Source organism: Ahaetulla prasina, chromosome 8 (assembly GCF_028640845.1).
Source record: "Ahaetulla prasina isolate Xishuangbanna chromosome 8, ASM2864084v1, whole genome shotgun sequence".
Classification (NCBI taxonomy): Eukaryota; Metazoa; Chordata; class Lepidosauria; order Squamata; family Colubridae; genus Ahaetulla; species Ahaetulla prasina.
This window is the reverse complement of record NC_080546.1, coordinates 23,714,970-23,731,100: the sequence shown is the minus strand read 5'-3', so window position 1 is coordinate 23,731,100 and position 16,131 is coordinate 23,714,970. Positions and strand designations below refer to the sequence as shown.

The window sequence follows — 16,131 nt, the reverse complement described above, 5'->3', positions numbered from 1 at the left end:
TGGGTGGTATAGAAACATTTCTATATTTATCAAGACAGAAAGACAGACAAATACATTTTAATCTCTTGCTGCAATGTAGATTTAATAATTATCTTTATGCATCTAGCCCTGGTAACTTAGGAGTGGCTAAAATAGCAATACCCACAGGTTCTTGCTTCTATCGCAATGATAAAAACAGAAGTGGTTTTGCAGGATTGAAGTGTAAGCTGTGTCCCAGTTCTCTGGTGTATGTTCAGTGTCATAATTTAAACAGAAAAGAAAAGTGACTTATATCACAGTTGCAGTGCTGTTGCTGTCACTAGAGTCCCGCTGTCCCCCTAGCAATGCTGGTCAAAATGGCTGGTCACGTCCTACAAAACATTACATTAATTTATATAATAAACATACTTCATTATGCCTCTGAAAGCAAACTTTCTTGGCTACATAGATGAATTATTTGCAAACATGCAGCTTGTGGCATTCTATAAATAGTCCTCAGTTAACAACCACAACTGGGAATGGCAATTCTGTCGCTAAGCAAGACATCATATAACTGCAATAGACTTGCAAGCTCATTTCTGACATGGTCATTAAGCAAATCAGCCATAGTTGTTAAGACACTACGTGATTACGAGTTGCAATTTTACTGCCAGCTTCTCCATTGACTCTGTTTTGCTTATATCAAAATAGACCTCTCTTTACTCAGTAACTATATAAGTGAGTTGCCTGCTACTTCTATATTTATATTCTTTTGCATTTTCTTAGAGGTTTGCCCCTCTGAAACCTTCAACTCCAGCTCCTGGCACATATGATGAACCACGCTCTGCTCTTGAATATCTGAAAAGACCGTGTAGATCAAAAAGCATCCCATTTGGCCATACCTCAGTTCGATTCACCAGTGATTCCAGATTGCAAACATCACCAGGTATATCAGATATTTTCATCTTCTAATCTGTCAGAAGAGGAACCCTGTAGAGTTGATTGGGCTTCTGATGTCTTTCCCTCTCTCAGTTATCCATTCGGTCTATTGCCAATGCTTGAGGTTCATAGGTCTTGTAAAGTGGTTTAAGTTTTTGAACTCTGCTGGTTCATAAATTCAAGCTTGCTTTGACACTGGTAAAATATCAGTTATCCAAATTTTCTTTTAAAAGGAATATGTATGAAATCCATACATTCGATCCATTCAGTATGAAATATGATAACAGGATCTCATAAGGTGAATCTTTTCATTTATAGATGTGCAACCTGGCCTTATGTCTTCAGGATAGAAAAAGATGACAAATATCAAAATAGCAGCTCAGCTTAACAGCCACAACAACACAATAGTGTTGTGTCCACTATAATTTTAGACAATGAAGGTCCCATGTACCTTCAGTAATCCAAACTTCCAAATCTAGATTTGCTTCCATTTATAGAATTATAGTTAAAGAAGTGACAACATAATTGCATAATTTAATTAACCAATTTTTATTCACGCTGATATTACAAAGGGATCAAAAGGAACATAGTCCTTTACAGATTATATGTGTGTTATAATGCTACTTGCATATTGGGAATACCTTGGGCAGTTGACTGATTTGATAATCTTAATTTGATTTTAATATTTATTTTGCATTGGCTATGGGGCATTATTTATTTAAATATTACCTGAATAATAGTTACTAAATAATAGTTTTCTACCTCTTCCTTCCTTTCTAACACTTCATGGCTCTTTTTAGAAGTATGCTACTACATTAGACTGCTAGGTCAAACATGACTTACTGAATGTCAGTTAACTTTCTTGTCATTCAGTCCTTTTCTGATTTCAGAGTTGAATTTCTTACCTCTTTAGCTTGCTACTCCTCAAGGGTCAGATTTTAGTCATTAACCTCCATCTGCTTCTTTCCACATTTTAGTTTTTGTAACACATGGTGAAACGGATGCAACCACTAGGTGCATTTTCCCTTTGGGAAATTAAAAACAAAATTGGAGGTTGTATTCTTTGCTATGGGAGTCTGCCTGTTTCAGCCGTGTTCTCTTTTTATATCTGTAAAAATGATACTATAAAATTATTAAATGTTCTCTGAATCAAAGGAAACTTTATCTCCTTGTGAGGGAAATTTAGAATCGACTTGCAATCGATTTCAACTAATTGTGTGTCTTAGATAAGGAGACATCGCAAAAGTGACAGAAAAGTTATTAAAAAGGATATTGGACATTCCAAATTATGTATGTATGTATGTATGTATGTATCTATCTATCTATCTATCTATCTATCTATCTATCTATCTATCTATCTATCTATCTATCTATCTATCTATCTATCTATCTAATCTCTCTCTCTCTCTCTTTCTCTCTCTCTCTCTCATCTATCTATCTATCTATCTATCTATCTATCTATCTATCTATCTATCTATCTATCTAATCTCTCTCTCTCTCTCTTTCTTTCTCTTTCTCTCTCATCTATCTATCTATCTATCTATCTATCTATCTATCTATCTATCTATCTATCTATCTATCTATCTATCTATCTATCATCTACCTACCTACCTACCTAATTTCTATGTTGCCTATCTCATATAAGTGATTCTGGGTGGTTCACAAATAAAAAAAAATTAAAACCAAATTAAAATATAATTAAAACCAACTTAAAAGTAAAAATGCAAAGGTTGAAAATTTAAAGAGGCCGGGGACAGCACCTTTAGGCCACCAACCCATCCTCAGGATTTCATATCACTAAATTCTAAGGAGTTGATAAAAGATGAGCTTTTAAATGCAGGTGCGTAGGCTTTTGGTCCCAGAATTTTAAAAGTAAATAACTTATTATTATCCAAGTATAGAAATATTCTAGGCTATCTGAAAATATGCGACTTTATTTTACATACTTGCTCCAATTGTCAATGTCACATCTTCATACTCTTCCGTCTCTGACAAGGTCACCCTTGTTGACAGTCTGAAAGAGCTATTTATCCTTGTGTTGCAGATCATGCTAGTTATCCTAAGATTGTAGAGGTCATCAGCACTATGACAGTCACTCTTAAGACAAATAGTATCTATTAATGTTATTCTCAAGAGTGCTGTCTTTTTTTTAAAAAAACAACAACCCAAAGCAATGAGTGAGGCTGTATAGGTAATCAACTACTGAATAGACTAGCTGTAGCTATTTGGGAAATATTATGCTATGAATAAGCATTCCTTCCACTGCTTTTGAGGGAGTCCAAATTCTATCAGATTCTATTTTTTTGGATTAAATTTTCATTCTAGAAATATTTGTCTGCAAGCAAATGTAAATGAAATTTATTGTTAAAGGACTGAATGACCTTCCTTTGGTTACTTGCCCTGAAAACAGCTTCTAATATATTATCCTTTCTATATTCTTTTTCTTGCTGCTGTCCTCCTGTGTCCTTGAGGACATACCTTCGCTTATGTCCTCTAACCCACAAGAGATTTGTCATTTATCTTTAACATAACCTCCCCCCCCCTTTTTTTTTTTTTTTGCTGAACACAACATTTATTGTAACTTTGGAGGAACTTAAGTAAGGAATTTCGTGCCTGATGAAGTTGTGTATCACGGGTTCCAAGTAGTTACAGAGTTTCTGCATCGGTATTTTTTTATATTTGGATTTATAGTTTTCTTTTCATCTGTTGAAGTCAAGATGGTGTTCAAGGTCTCTGCAGATGGCTTCTCAAGCACGCCTTATCAGATCCAAATCTGTTAAGCTTCAGCTGTTTTGTGACAGTGTAAGCTTTTTTTTCCTGCCATGGTAGTAAAGCATAAGATGAGAAAGTCATCTGATCTATTCTTTTTCCAGTTTACATTGTGCCTAGAATTAATATTTCGATGGTCTTTTTTGGTAGTTGGTTCACTTTTAATATTGAAGTTGATATAAAGTTCTTTACTGATAGGATTCTGTGGTTCAGAGCAATCTATATACAATGGGTTCCTAATCGATATTCAAATGAGCATTATTGTAATTTGAAATAGGTGGCATAAGCTAAAATTGCTTCAAATTATAATTTAAATTACTATAAAACTTAAACATAATTTGTACCTTAATGTTTACTTGATACATCATTCAGAGTTGCTTTTGGTGAGATGGGTAACTATATAAATTAGATAAATAAATATTCAGAAAAAACTCTTTATTTATCAGTATATATGATATTAATATGAACTATATTTACTTAAGAAAAAATAAAAGGGTGAAGTTATTACATTTCACAGGTTTTTTTAAGGAATAAATCTATGAATTATACAATTTATTCCATATAAATTATGGAACACTATAGTTAAAATTATAACAACAAAGAAACCTGGTTCTGTTCAAATCAAGAAACTCGTATGTCATAAACATGCGTGGTATTACTGTAGCTGTACCTCTGTCAGCTAACCAGAGTCATATTTGTGAGATGAATGGCCATTTAAATAGATTTAAATGAAATAAATACCTAAGGCTGCAGCTCATTTCTCAGCTCCTATCACTGTATTCTGATTCACAATTAGCTAATCTTAATTCTAATTGATTTAATCTTATTTGACTGAAGTTGAATTATATTTATAGGTTTCAGAAATAATGGTAAGTGTGTATACATATCATTTTATTTTGCTTACGATTTTGGTTTAGGTGAAGCTGGTTAATTTAACTAAATTTCATTGTGCACTTGCAGGTCCTGCATTTTATAATATCGTCAATTACAGAATTGCAACACCCCACCTTAAAAATGTTCTCACAGAGACAAACAAGAAAGGAGCATTTGGATCTACAGTTCCTCGATGGATATATTTAGTTAACAGGGAAGCTTTTGCTACACCTGGACCAGCCGATTATCAGGTAACATTTTTTGGTCCACCTGTCTTTGCTGTCATTTGCTCTAAATTAGAGCAAGGTAATTCTTTTCATGAAGAATCGGTAGATCAACTACGATTTAACTACGATAGCCATATGAAAGTCCTACATTTAAAATCTTTATACATCTGAATGTCAGATATTATCGCCTTCTTTGTTTTCTAATTTTTAATAAGAATTATGGATTATTAGACCACTGATGTGGTCCAATATGGGCTTTGTTCATATTCCTTTACAAAGAAGCAGACTCACATGGGGGGGATAACTAATTCTTCTGAGTCCTGTGTAAGCAGATGCAAATTTATTGTTTTGCTCTCATTGCCTTCATTGGCAATGGTGGTGCAGTGGTTAGAACGCAGTATGGCAGGCTGCTAACTCTGCCTTCAGTCTCGAGTTCTATCCTCTTGACTGCCTCAAGGTTGACTCAGACTTTCATCCTTCTGAGGTCGGTAAAATGAGAACCAGATTGTTGGAAGCAATATGCTGACAATGTAAACCTCCCAGAGATTGCTATAAAGCACTAAGGGGCAGTATATAAGTCTAGATACTATTGCTATTTAGGAATTAGTTGGTTATTCTAATTATAACTAATTATTTTCAGTCTTATCCTTCTCTGTTTCCATTACCCTTCCTTTCTCTCATCACAGATTTCTAAAGACCTACCATATTTTTAGGAGTATAAGACACACTCCCCACCCCCCAGAGGCTGAAAATTTGGGTTTTACTCTGAATGTAGCTTTTTTAAAGCTTTTTTCAGCCCCAACACGCTAGCGAGTGAAGCGATCTCCGTGCTTTGCCTGCTCCCTCCAATTTTCAGGTGTGCTTTAGAAGCTTTTTTTCAGCCCTAACAAGGTGCTAGCGAATGAAGCAATCTCCATGCTTTGCCTGTTCCCTTTGACTCTCAGCTGTGCTTTAGAAGCTTTTTTAAATCCCCAAGCAGGGGCTAAAAAGCATGCACACGTGCTCAAAACCAGCAAACTAATATGCTGAAGCTGACCAGACTAAGGACTTACTCTTTTCAAATTATGTTTATACTTTTACCTGTTATCTTATATATGATTGACAAATAAATAAATAAATAAATAAAAATAAATAAGACAAATGAATACCTGGTAAGCAGATTTTTTCCCCCTATTTTCCTTCCCAAAAACTAAGCTTATACTCCGATGCGTCTTATACTCTGAAAAATACGGTATGTAAATCACCACAGTGTAACACAGTGGTGGAATTCAATTTTTTTTTACTATCGGTTCTGTGGGCGTGGCTTGGTGGGCGTGGCAGGGCAAGGATACTACAAAATCTCCATTCCCACCCCACTCCTGGGGGAAGGATACTGCAAAATCTCCATTCCCACCCTACTCTGGGGCCAGCCAGAGGTGGTATTTGCCAGTTTTCCGAACTACTCAAAATTTCCACTACCGGTTCTCCAGAACCTGTCAGAACCTGCTGAATAGCACCTTGGTGTAACTTATCTTAAAAATTTTCAGCAGCTTTTACACGAAGCTGGGATGTTTAGGAAAGTTTAATATGGATGTAGATATATCATAAGCTAAATAAATAATTGTGTGATACTTTAAGAATGAGTAAAGGTATTGTCCATAAAACCTTATGCTACAGGGAACCCACAATTTCTATGTACATAGAAAGCAGTATTTATAATTTGAAAATTCCTAACATTTTAAGCCTTGAGAATCATATCCCTTTTCAAAAATGTATTTGTGGGTGCCTTTCTTAAATGATATATTTTTTAATTAGCATAGAAACTCTTATCTTTCATACACATACTCTCATATTATCAAACTTATTAAGGATGACTAACTCGGTGTCCATTAACATTCTCTGACAACTTAATTTAATGGAATTATAATCATGTGAAAGAGGAAATAAATACATATTACCAAATATATTAGTTGTAGGGACAATTTTCTTTGGAATATTTCAGATGTATTGTAAATACTTTCCCCTTAGATCCTAATCAAACTGAAGAGCTAATATTATATTATAGATAAATTTATAAATGGGCCTCTTGATAGCAGAGAGTAGGAAGTACTGTGCAAATAGGATCAAAAGACATAAAATATTATAAGCCTGTCTTTAAGAATTATCCAGAGCAGATGAAAAGTTACATAAATATTCTCCAAGCAGGCAAAATATGACATAAGGAATATCATATAATTATCAGAAATAATATTATACATATTCTTTTTTTATATATATGTACAACCTTTACATTGCCTTGTGCTGAGGTATAAATGAATACTAAGCAGTTTTAGTTTTATGTAGAGATCCTTTCTTTCATTTAGCCAAATGTAACTTAAATCAGAAGTAATTTATACACCTTGGTAGAAGGAAATGAATGAATGTATCTCAGTGGGGAACACATGTCCTGAAGATGGGAGAGAACATCAGAGATTTCTTTCTAAATCCTCTCATATAAAATATACTAGTTTTGATTGAATTAATCTGTATTGGGATTTTATAAGTTTTACTGAACAGTACAATATTTATACAAATGCATTTACAATAAAATCTAATTATTTGATAAACAATAAAGACTGTGCTGGATTATAAAGGCACATCTGGACTTCAAAGTATTGCCATGTATTCACATTTCAGATGAAACAAGCTATGGAAGAATCACATAAGAAGAAAAAGGAATTATCTGTTTTTGTATCAACAATTGAGAGAATTCCAGTAATCCACTCGGTAAGCTATCTTCAGACTGAATTTCTTTCTTGAATAGTGCAGGGAATAAAAAGAAATATGGAGTAAGTGGTAAACTTGCAGGTCATATACTTCAAAAGGATGACTCCACTAAAGTCAATATTTATGGGAAAAGGAAATTTTTGAAAGTGTTTAATACAGAATGAAGATAAAATGCTATTGAAATGTGAGCATATTTAAACTATACCAGTAGCCTATAAAATAATGTATTTTTATGAACCTGGTAAACACAGAGTAGTTAAAATGATTGTGACATACACATCTAGCATATTTCTTCAGCTAACAGTAGCCTATAAAATAATGTATTTTTATGAACCTGGTAAACACAGAGTAGTTAAAATGATTGTGACATACACATCTAGCATATTTCTTCAGCTAAGAGCTGAACTGTTAATTAGATAAACATCTGCCTTCCCAATGGTATATAATCGAGAGACAGGTGTTTAATTGAGGCTATTTAAGAAGGCTGTTAATTACACTTTGCATCTTTGTCCTCATCCTAACTTGGATTGAAAGGCAACAATTTATCTCTTGTGTATTTATTCAAACATGGAATTATAAAATGTAAGTGATTACAGGTAGTCCTCAACTTACGACCACAGTTGAGCGCAAAATTCCCAATGCTAAGCAAGACAGTTATTATTAAATGGGTTGTGCCTGATTTTACAACCTTTCTTGCCACAGTTGTTAAGTGAATCAGTGCAGTTGTTAAGTTAGTAACATGTTTGTTAAATGAATCTGGCTTCCCCATTGACTTTGCTTGTCAGAAGGTCACAAAACATGATCATGTGACCCCAGAACATTGCAACTGTCGTAAGTACATGCCAGTTGCCAAGTGTCTGAATTTTGATCATGTGATCATGAGGATGCTTGAACAGTCATTAGTGTGAAAAATGGTCATAAGTCACTGTTTTTCAGTGCTGTTATAAGTTCTAACAGTCACTAAATGAATGGTTGTTAGCCAAGGACTAGGTGTATGTTTAGGAACAATGGTCAAATAATATAGGAACAAAAATAAAGATGCCAGTGGCCCCTTTATTTATGGTAATAGAGTTCTAGGATGGATAACATTACATTCTTTAAGGTAGCACATCCAAACTTGATAATTCCCATTCTGATAAATTTCTCAGCTGTTCAAATATAAATTTTTAAGGAAGTGTATTTGAAAAGTCAGCCATAAAACACGAATCTGTGAGGCTCCAAGCCAAGAATGATACATGGCAATTCTTCAGTGCTAAGTTCTTTATTGTTTCATACCTATAGATAAAATATTGCAAGACTTAAAACTCCATTATCTGTATGAACAATATACTGTGTAAACTATTAGGAAGTGGGCTGCCTTCACCCGCTTTCTCTCACACATAATTTCTGGGCTGAGTTTCCTCTTCTCTGGAATGTACCCCCTTCTTCCTGTGGATTCACTTCCTCACTACATTCCATTACAGAATCTTTTGACAAATCTACTAATTCAACAAGAATAATAATGTTGGGTTCTTTATTAAGTGGTTTCGCTAAAGCCAGGCTACTTTTTATAATAGGTAGTCAGTCCACCATTCCATATAGTTTCTTCTGGAGTGCAGAATTTATGACCTTCCAATGGCTTCGCATCCTGCTATCAGATTGCATTTTCTAAAAAAACTTGTAGACTAATATAGTGTTGTGGACCCTAACCCTTCATTTCCTTATCATGGGACACAACCCAGTCTCTTTACTTTCAAAGCACAGATTAAAAATTCTTTTCTTTTCAGTTCTTAGTATCTGATTCATATTAATCACAAAATTTAATATGATTTAATCTATGTATGGATTTTCAAAATGTTCATGTTTTCTTCAAATACTATGCTTTGTTTTTTTGAAGCACATGGAAAAAGAAATTCTTAAGATATATACATATACATATATACATACAAGTCTGGAGGACTTCAACTCCCAGAATTCCCCAGCCAGCTTTGCTTTGCTTTGCTTTGAATTCTGGGAGTTGAAGTCCTCCAGACTAAAAGTTGCTCAGGTTGGAGACCCTCTTTCTCTATATTTTTATCTACCGTGTAGCTCTCTCTCTATCGAAATATCTATATCTTAAAAAACTCAAGATTGATTTAACATTATATTATGAATGATCGCGTACTACTAGAACTTTGTATGTAATGAACAAATCTTATATTTTATTCTTATAGAATTTTTTCAGATAATTCACTAAAAGGAAAAATAAGATATAATTGAATAAGGAAAACTAAGTACTAGTTTTTATTTTCCCCCATTTCCTATTCCTTCATTTTTTTCATTGTTTAAAGCTGTCTTAAATACTGTAGTTTATATGTTAAAACAATATATACTACGTACCATAATATACTATAGTGTACACTAAAACAATATAAGGTATATGTTGTAATCTTAACAGTATTTTCACAGACAGTTCGGGATGTGATTTTCAGGTACTTGATTAAAAATTAAAGACTAAAGTATATCAGCCAATATTTCTTATTGAAGAAAGGACATATAAACTTAAATCCTATTATCGTGTGCTCAGGTCATATTGTTGGAAAATAATATCCTTGCATTTACATTAATTAACAATATATATTAGTATCTGGCCTCATACGATAAGTTATAACTTATGATGTTTTAATTGACTATAATGAACTTTGATGTGATGGTGCCTATAATAACATGCCAAAAAAGTAATATGTTGCATCTGACCTCCTATAGTTGTTTAATTAAAAATATAATTTAAAGGTTTTTTAAAAAAAACCTTAATGTATAAAAACCATTAAAAACCCTGAATACAATGGAAATGGAAGCAAGCTGTATGTGCTGTCCCAAAATTAATTAGAGAAAATTGCTATATAAAATTATTAAGATGACAGAATAGAGTGCAAGTCCAGGAATAATTATAAGGGCAGGAAATTTATTTATCTATTATTTTGATGTATATTTACATTATTAATATAGTACAGTGTTTAAGCACCCTATTTGGATTAGGGAAGCTATGTTCTTGCAAATGGCTTGAGGAGGAATAGCCTTTTGTCCTGTGATCCTCTAAAGAATAGAACTTCATTATTGCTGTTAAGAGCAAAAAAATCCTAGGATTCCTCAGACCATACAAGAATACCTTATTAATAAAGGCAAGGTGAGGAACAGGACTGTTGTAGCCTAGTGGTTCTCAACCTTTTCTTCACCATATGGAACTCCTTTAAATACCGATTGTGGCCACGGACCACGGCCATGGTCCCCCAAGACTTAACTCAAGATTTAAATAATAACATTTCTTCAAACCTTCACAGATCCCTAGTGATGACATCATAGTCCCCCCCAGGGTTCTACAGACCACAGATTGAGAACCACTGTTGTAGTCAATTCCTTTAATTTTACAATTACCTTAGGTCCATGTCCTAATTGGAATTGTGTACTTTATTGATTATTTACATGTACCTATTTTTGATGAGTCAACAACAACCTTACGTCCACAAGGGTACTTTTTATCTGTTTTATCCGTTTTATCAGTTCTGCCAATGCAAATGAAACTATTATTGTATTACTTTTAGTGGGTAACGTAATGGAATTCTGTTCCTTCCCCAGGGTTGCGAAACTTGTATATTTATCTGAATTGGTTGTTCTCAATATTTCTGAAGTATTTCTATAATAAATCGAAATAGTGGAGCAGGATGGTGGAAGATTGGTTTGATATTTGGATTCATGAGCAAATTTGAATTTACGTATAGCTCAGGGATTATTGTTTTACTTGCAATATTTTCTCCCTTTTATTCCCTGAATAAAAGATTATATGCGGTTTGCTGAATGATCTACCATTCAGATCCATTCACAATTGTCATGGATTGAGCAACTATTCACACAATTGGAAATGAGGAAATAATTTATACTGGACATGGAACAGTATCTATATGCATATTTTTAAATCTTGTACAATATAGGAAGCTTCCACATTAACTAAATATACTCCACTGCACAACATTTTCCCCCAAACAAGTATCACCATTTTTTAATAAGCATGATAGCTCGATAACATGACAATAAGTTATTTAAACAACATTTAACCCCCTTTAATGAGAGTAATGTTATCTCTGCACATCTTTGATGAATGTAGGGATTGTATGAAAAAGTTTGTTGTGGGTTCCAATAATTAGTCTAGATTAGGGGTCTCCAACCTTGGTTACTTTAAGACTTGTGGACTTCAACTCCCAGAATTCCTCAGCCAGCTTTGCTTTCAATTCTGGGAGTTGAAGTCCACAAGTCTTAAAGTGGCCAAGGTTGGAGACCCCTGGTCTAGATAGCTAGAATTATTGATAAGATGTTTCTAGATAATTTTCATGAAAACCAAAGTTTTGCTAATCCATAGAATGTGGTTTACAGATTTGTTGAATCTGATCAAGAACATTTTATCAATCAAAATGTATTTATGGTTCAAGACCAAACATGCTAAAATTAGTATTTTTGCAAATGATACCCTTAATTGAATATCTTATTATTATTTATTTAAGATATAATCATGACTAGATGATCAAAAATCTTGGCGTTTGGTCTTTCACAATAGCTTACAATGTTAACTGCTCAAATAATGAAACATGATTGTAAATCCAATTGTATTCACTAGTGGTATTTAACAAAACAATGTTTATAAAATTAGATGTTGTGTATGAAAACAACCTAACATTTATCACTCCCATATTGGTTTGTAATCCTTTCATAATATATATTTTACTGTAAATTAATAGAAGTACGATTTATTTATATCAAACGAAACATAAATTGCAAATTTCCTCTGAAGATTTTAAACCTCAGTACATGAAGAAAATGTCTTTTCCTAAAGGCAAATACACATATGAAGATCAGTGAAGTAGTTGTTATAAGTACATTTATTGATAGATATGAACTGTTCAGTAATATTAATCTCTCTCATAACTGTATCTCTTCCTTCTTCAAATCTAGGTTTGGATGTCTTATGAAGTTTTAGAAAAAAATGAACGAATACATACTATTTTTATATTATAATGAGCTAATTAATTTTGGGCTGACTTTTAATTGTCACATTTAAGCAGCTTGGGATTTATCTGCAACCATATTAATTATTCATTTTTTCTGTTTGAGCAAACCACTCACTGTATTTTTCCCCCCACTCATTTTTGTATTTCAATCACATCCATTTAAAAACCATTTACTTTTAATCCCAGTTCTTCCATTTTACCACACCTACTTCTTAAATTATCTTTTCTGCTTCATGTAACTTACTCTGACATGCCCAACTTTTACATAACAGTGGGTGGAAGCATACTCCTATACCTTGCTATTTTAAACACAACTACCTACTGTAGGTCTTTAATATATTAATTTTCTAATTAGAAATACTTTGCTACTGTTTGAAGCAGCTTCTTCCATACCTTCATTTGTCCTTTTTGCCTTATACTATTTGGTTGCAATTAGAAAAATTTATGATCTTTTATTGCTTTTTTAGACAGGACTCATATTCTTCTTGTAATCATTCTATTTTGCTGTAATTCACTTCTTCGTTTTTCTTCCATATCAATTTTCCCCCCAATATCCATGTTTGGTACTACCAAATAATGGTCAGAATATGTCATCGCTCATGAATCCTTCACGAATCCTTTCAGCCTTTCATCATAAAAAAAATAATCTTCATGCTGTTCAATTCATTCCTTTTCATTCCTTTTCCTTTTCCATGTGCATGCCTGGAAAGACTATGATTCAATTGTATATTTGAAACTGATTCACCCCCCACAAACACACACTCAACAAAGAATCATAACATTGATTCTGTTTCACGTTTTCTGATATCTGTTGCTGTCCCATCTCATTCTCATCCACTCACGTTGACTAGCACAATACATTTTTCTTCTGGATCACATTAAGTTAGAATGCTGCCAAACTATCTTCATTCTACCATTTTTTCTCTATTCACTGGAGTATAACATACAACTTTAACCAAGCAATGGATTCCCTGTTTCATATACATCCAGAACAACATAGATAGTATGATATGTACTTTTAAATGCATAGCCCAATGGTGAGATAGGTGGCAAATAATAACATTAATGTTAATAATATTAATAAATATATTGTATTCCTTTCATTCATAATTCAATTTACATACATGCATACAATAGATATTCATTGATACCATCTAAGAAGAATAAATTATCTTCATTTAGATTTCTTACACCTTCCTCCCTCCTTTAGTTTTACAATCACACAATTTATCTCTTTTATATCCCTCCCCCAAATTCATTCATTCAAGTTCTAAGTTCTACTTACTCACCTGACAGTCAAAGTTAAAACTTTTCTTATTTCTTATTTCTTTATTTATTCATACATTTTCTATAGCCACCCAACTCAACCAACTGACTCTGGGCTGCTTACAGTTCTTAATTATAGAATGATTGAAACATTTTAAAGCAAAGAACAATGCCATTGTCATTACCAGGTGGGCCTATAGATATTGACTTCCACCACCTATCATGTTTTTGGATAATTAAGGCTTTCACATGATACTTTTAGGAAGATAGAAAAGGTGATTACTCCATTACCAACCTTAATCGCATCTGTGTTACAGAGAACATTCTTACTACTAAGGACAGTGCTGATCAGTTCTGGCACATTATTCTGTCTGTCATAAGAATAACCAAAGGCCATTTTTATGCAAGCTAGGATTTTTAATTCTCTTGCAAGCCAATATACTGTTGACTTCATCCCATCAGCTAGCAGATCATATAGCATACTGATACACTCAAGATAATTCAACCAGGACAGTCAGCAGAAACTACCAGACCTCATCCATCAGCATCAACTAGCAGTCAGAAGGTAAAAACTTCTCACAACACATGGACAGATGCAACCACAGTTTCAACTGGAAAGCACCTTAGACCAGGGGTGTCAAACTGGTGGCCCATGGGTCGGATGTGTCACATGCAAGCCACGCCCACCCTAGTTCAGTGAAGGGAAAAATGTCATGAAACATCACATGATGGAAATATGACTCCCCGAGTTTGACAGCTGTGCCTTCGACCAAGCCAAATCTATAAACATTGCAAAATTCTGGAAGTTTAGCACTCAGATCAGCCATCAGTAGACACATACATAACTGAAAAAAGATAACAAAAAGCTAAGAAAGTAACAAAAATATTAGAATGCATCCTCTCCAGAGGCCAACACTCAGATAAACAGGATTAACACCAGACAAACAAGCCAAAAACAATACCCTTATCAAGGAACTACGAAGTAGAAAACCACAGCCCCATTAACCCTAACAGGGCAAGCAACTGTATATGAACAAGGAGTAAATCTCACATTTGCTAGCACTGATGATATTATCTAGCTGGATAATGAAACATCTGCAAGCAAAGAATTAAGCTCAGAAAGCACCAAGGAGCTGAAAGTTCAGCTAATCAGCTCCATGTTAATTTAACCATATGGTTTAGAAAATTCTAATTGTAGTAGATGTTCTAAAAAAGAGCCTATGTACTGCTTCTTCATTTGCTGTACTCATGAAGAAAAATATATATTTCTGTCTCTATTGCTAGTTATCTCTATGCTAATTTTGGTTATTTTTCAAATTTCAAAGACATATAAATTTACCTATTTTGTCAACTTTATTATAAAGCATGAAGTGAAGGCCCGTGGAGTTATTATTCTTGGAATATCCTTCTTACCTTAAAAATCTGTCAGTTTTTGCTCTTTCAATCGATTAGCTATCTTGTACGTATTGCCTTGAATTGATATATTTCTTTGCCTATCAAAGAAAGCACTAAAGAGTACTCAGAAAGTTCCAGTATACTCACCTATGACTTCTATAACAGACAATGATTGGATGAAGGTAGTTCACTTTTTTTATGATTCAGTTTAATTTCATTCACATTCAATAATTTCTGAAAGTGTAACAGTTTTATGTCTTGTTCCCTTTAAGAATGTTTCAACTTTTGATCTAAATGTCAATATGAAAACAGGAATCATCAATTTTGATCTTTATGCAAAAAAATTCAGCAACATTTACACTGAGGAATTGACATGTGCCTCTAGCAACCAGCTGCTTAAGCTTTGTGCATCTTGCTATTTAGAAAGTCAATTTATTTTTGTAAAACTTATGCACTTATATAAACGAATTTGAGACTGCGGCAAAATGAGACACACTAATCAATTCAAACTCAGCAGTTGGCAGCTATTAATTGCCATTTACACACATTTAAATGCAAGACTTGTGATTGCTTTGATTCATAAAATGTTGAAGATGCTTTTTAATGTGAAAAGAAATCCTGCATTCATTTGGAATTAATGAATGATGTTCATTACTTTTTAAAAACATGAAGTCAAATTTCTGAAGTATTCAGTAGACCAAGCAGGTCTGCTTATAAATATGAGATAGTAGCTATGTAGTATGTAATTTGTAATGGATTTATTGACTGCAGAAATGGGATGATTATTGAATCAGCTTCTATTAATGAGATATTAGTGGATTATTTTCTAGAAGAGCATTTTTAAAAAGCATGTAGCTGCTTAATATATTTGCACTGAGAATTAAGTAATACAGCACCTTTCCTACTTACTTTACAGCTGGCCCAGAAGCTGGGGAAATGAA

At 33.5% G+C, this 16,131-nt stretch overlaps 1 protein-coding gene across 1 annotated transcript in view; it reads left to right on the top strand.

Annotated features, from left to right (window-relative positions):
* The window catches only part of STPG2 (sperm tail PG-rich repeat containing 2), a 217,617-nt gene that overhangs the window by 59,272 nt on the left and 142,214 nt on the right, over positions 1 to 16,131 (top strand). Inside the window, exons 8-10 of the mRNA XM_058193117.1 lie at positions 745 to 904; positions 4,627 to 4,790; positions 7,422 to 7,511. Coding sequence (XP_058049100.1) covers positions 745 to 904; positions 4,627 to 4,790; positions 7,422 to 7,511 — 414 coding nt within the window. The remainder of the gene's footprint in view (positions 1 to 744; positions 905 to 4,626; positions 4,791 to 7,421; positions 7,512 to 16,131) is intronic.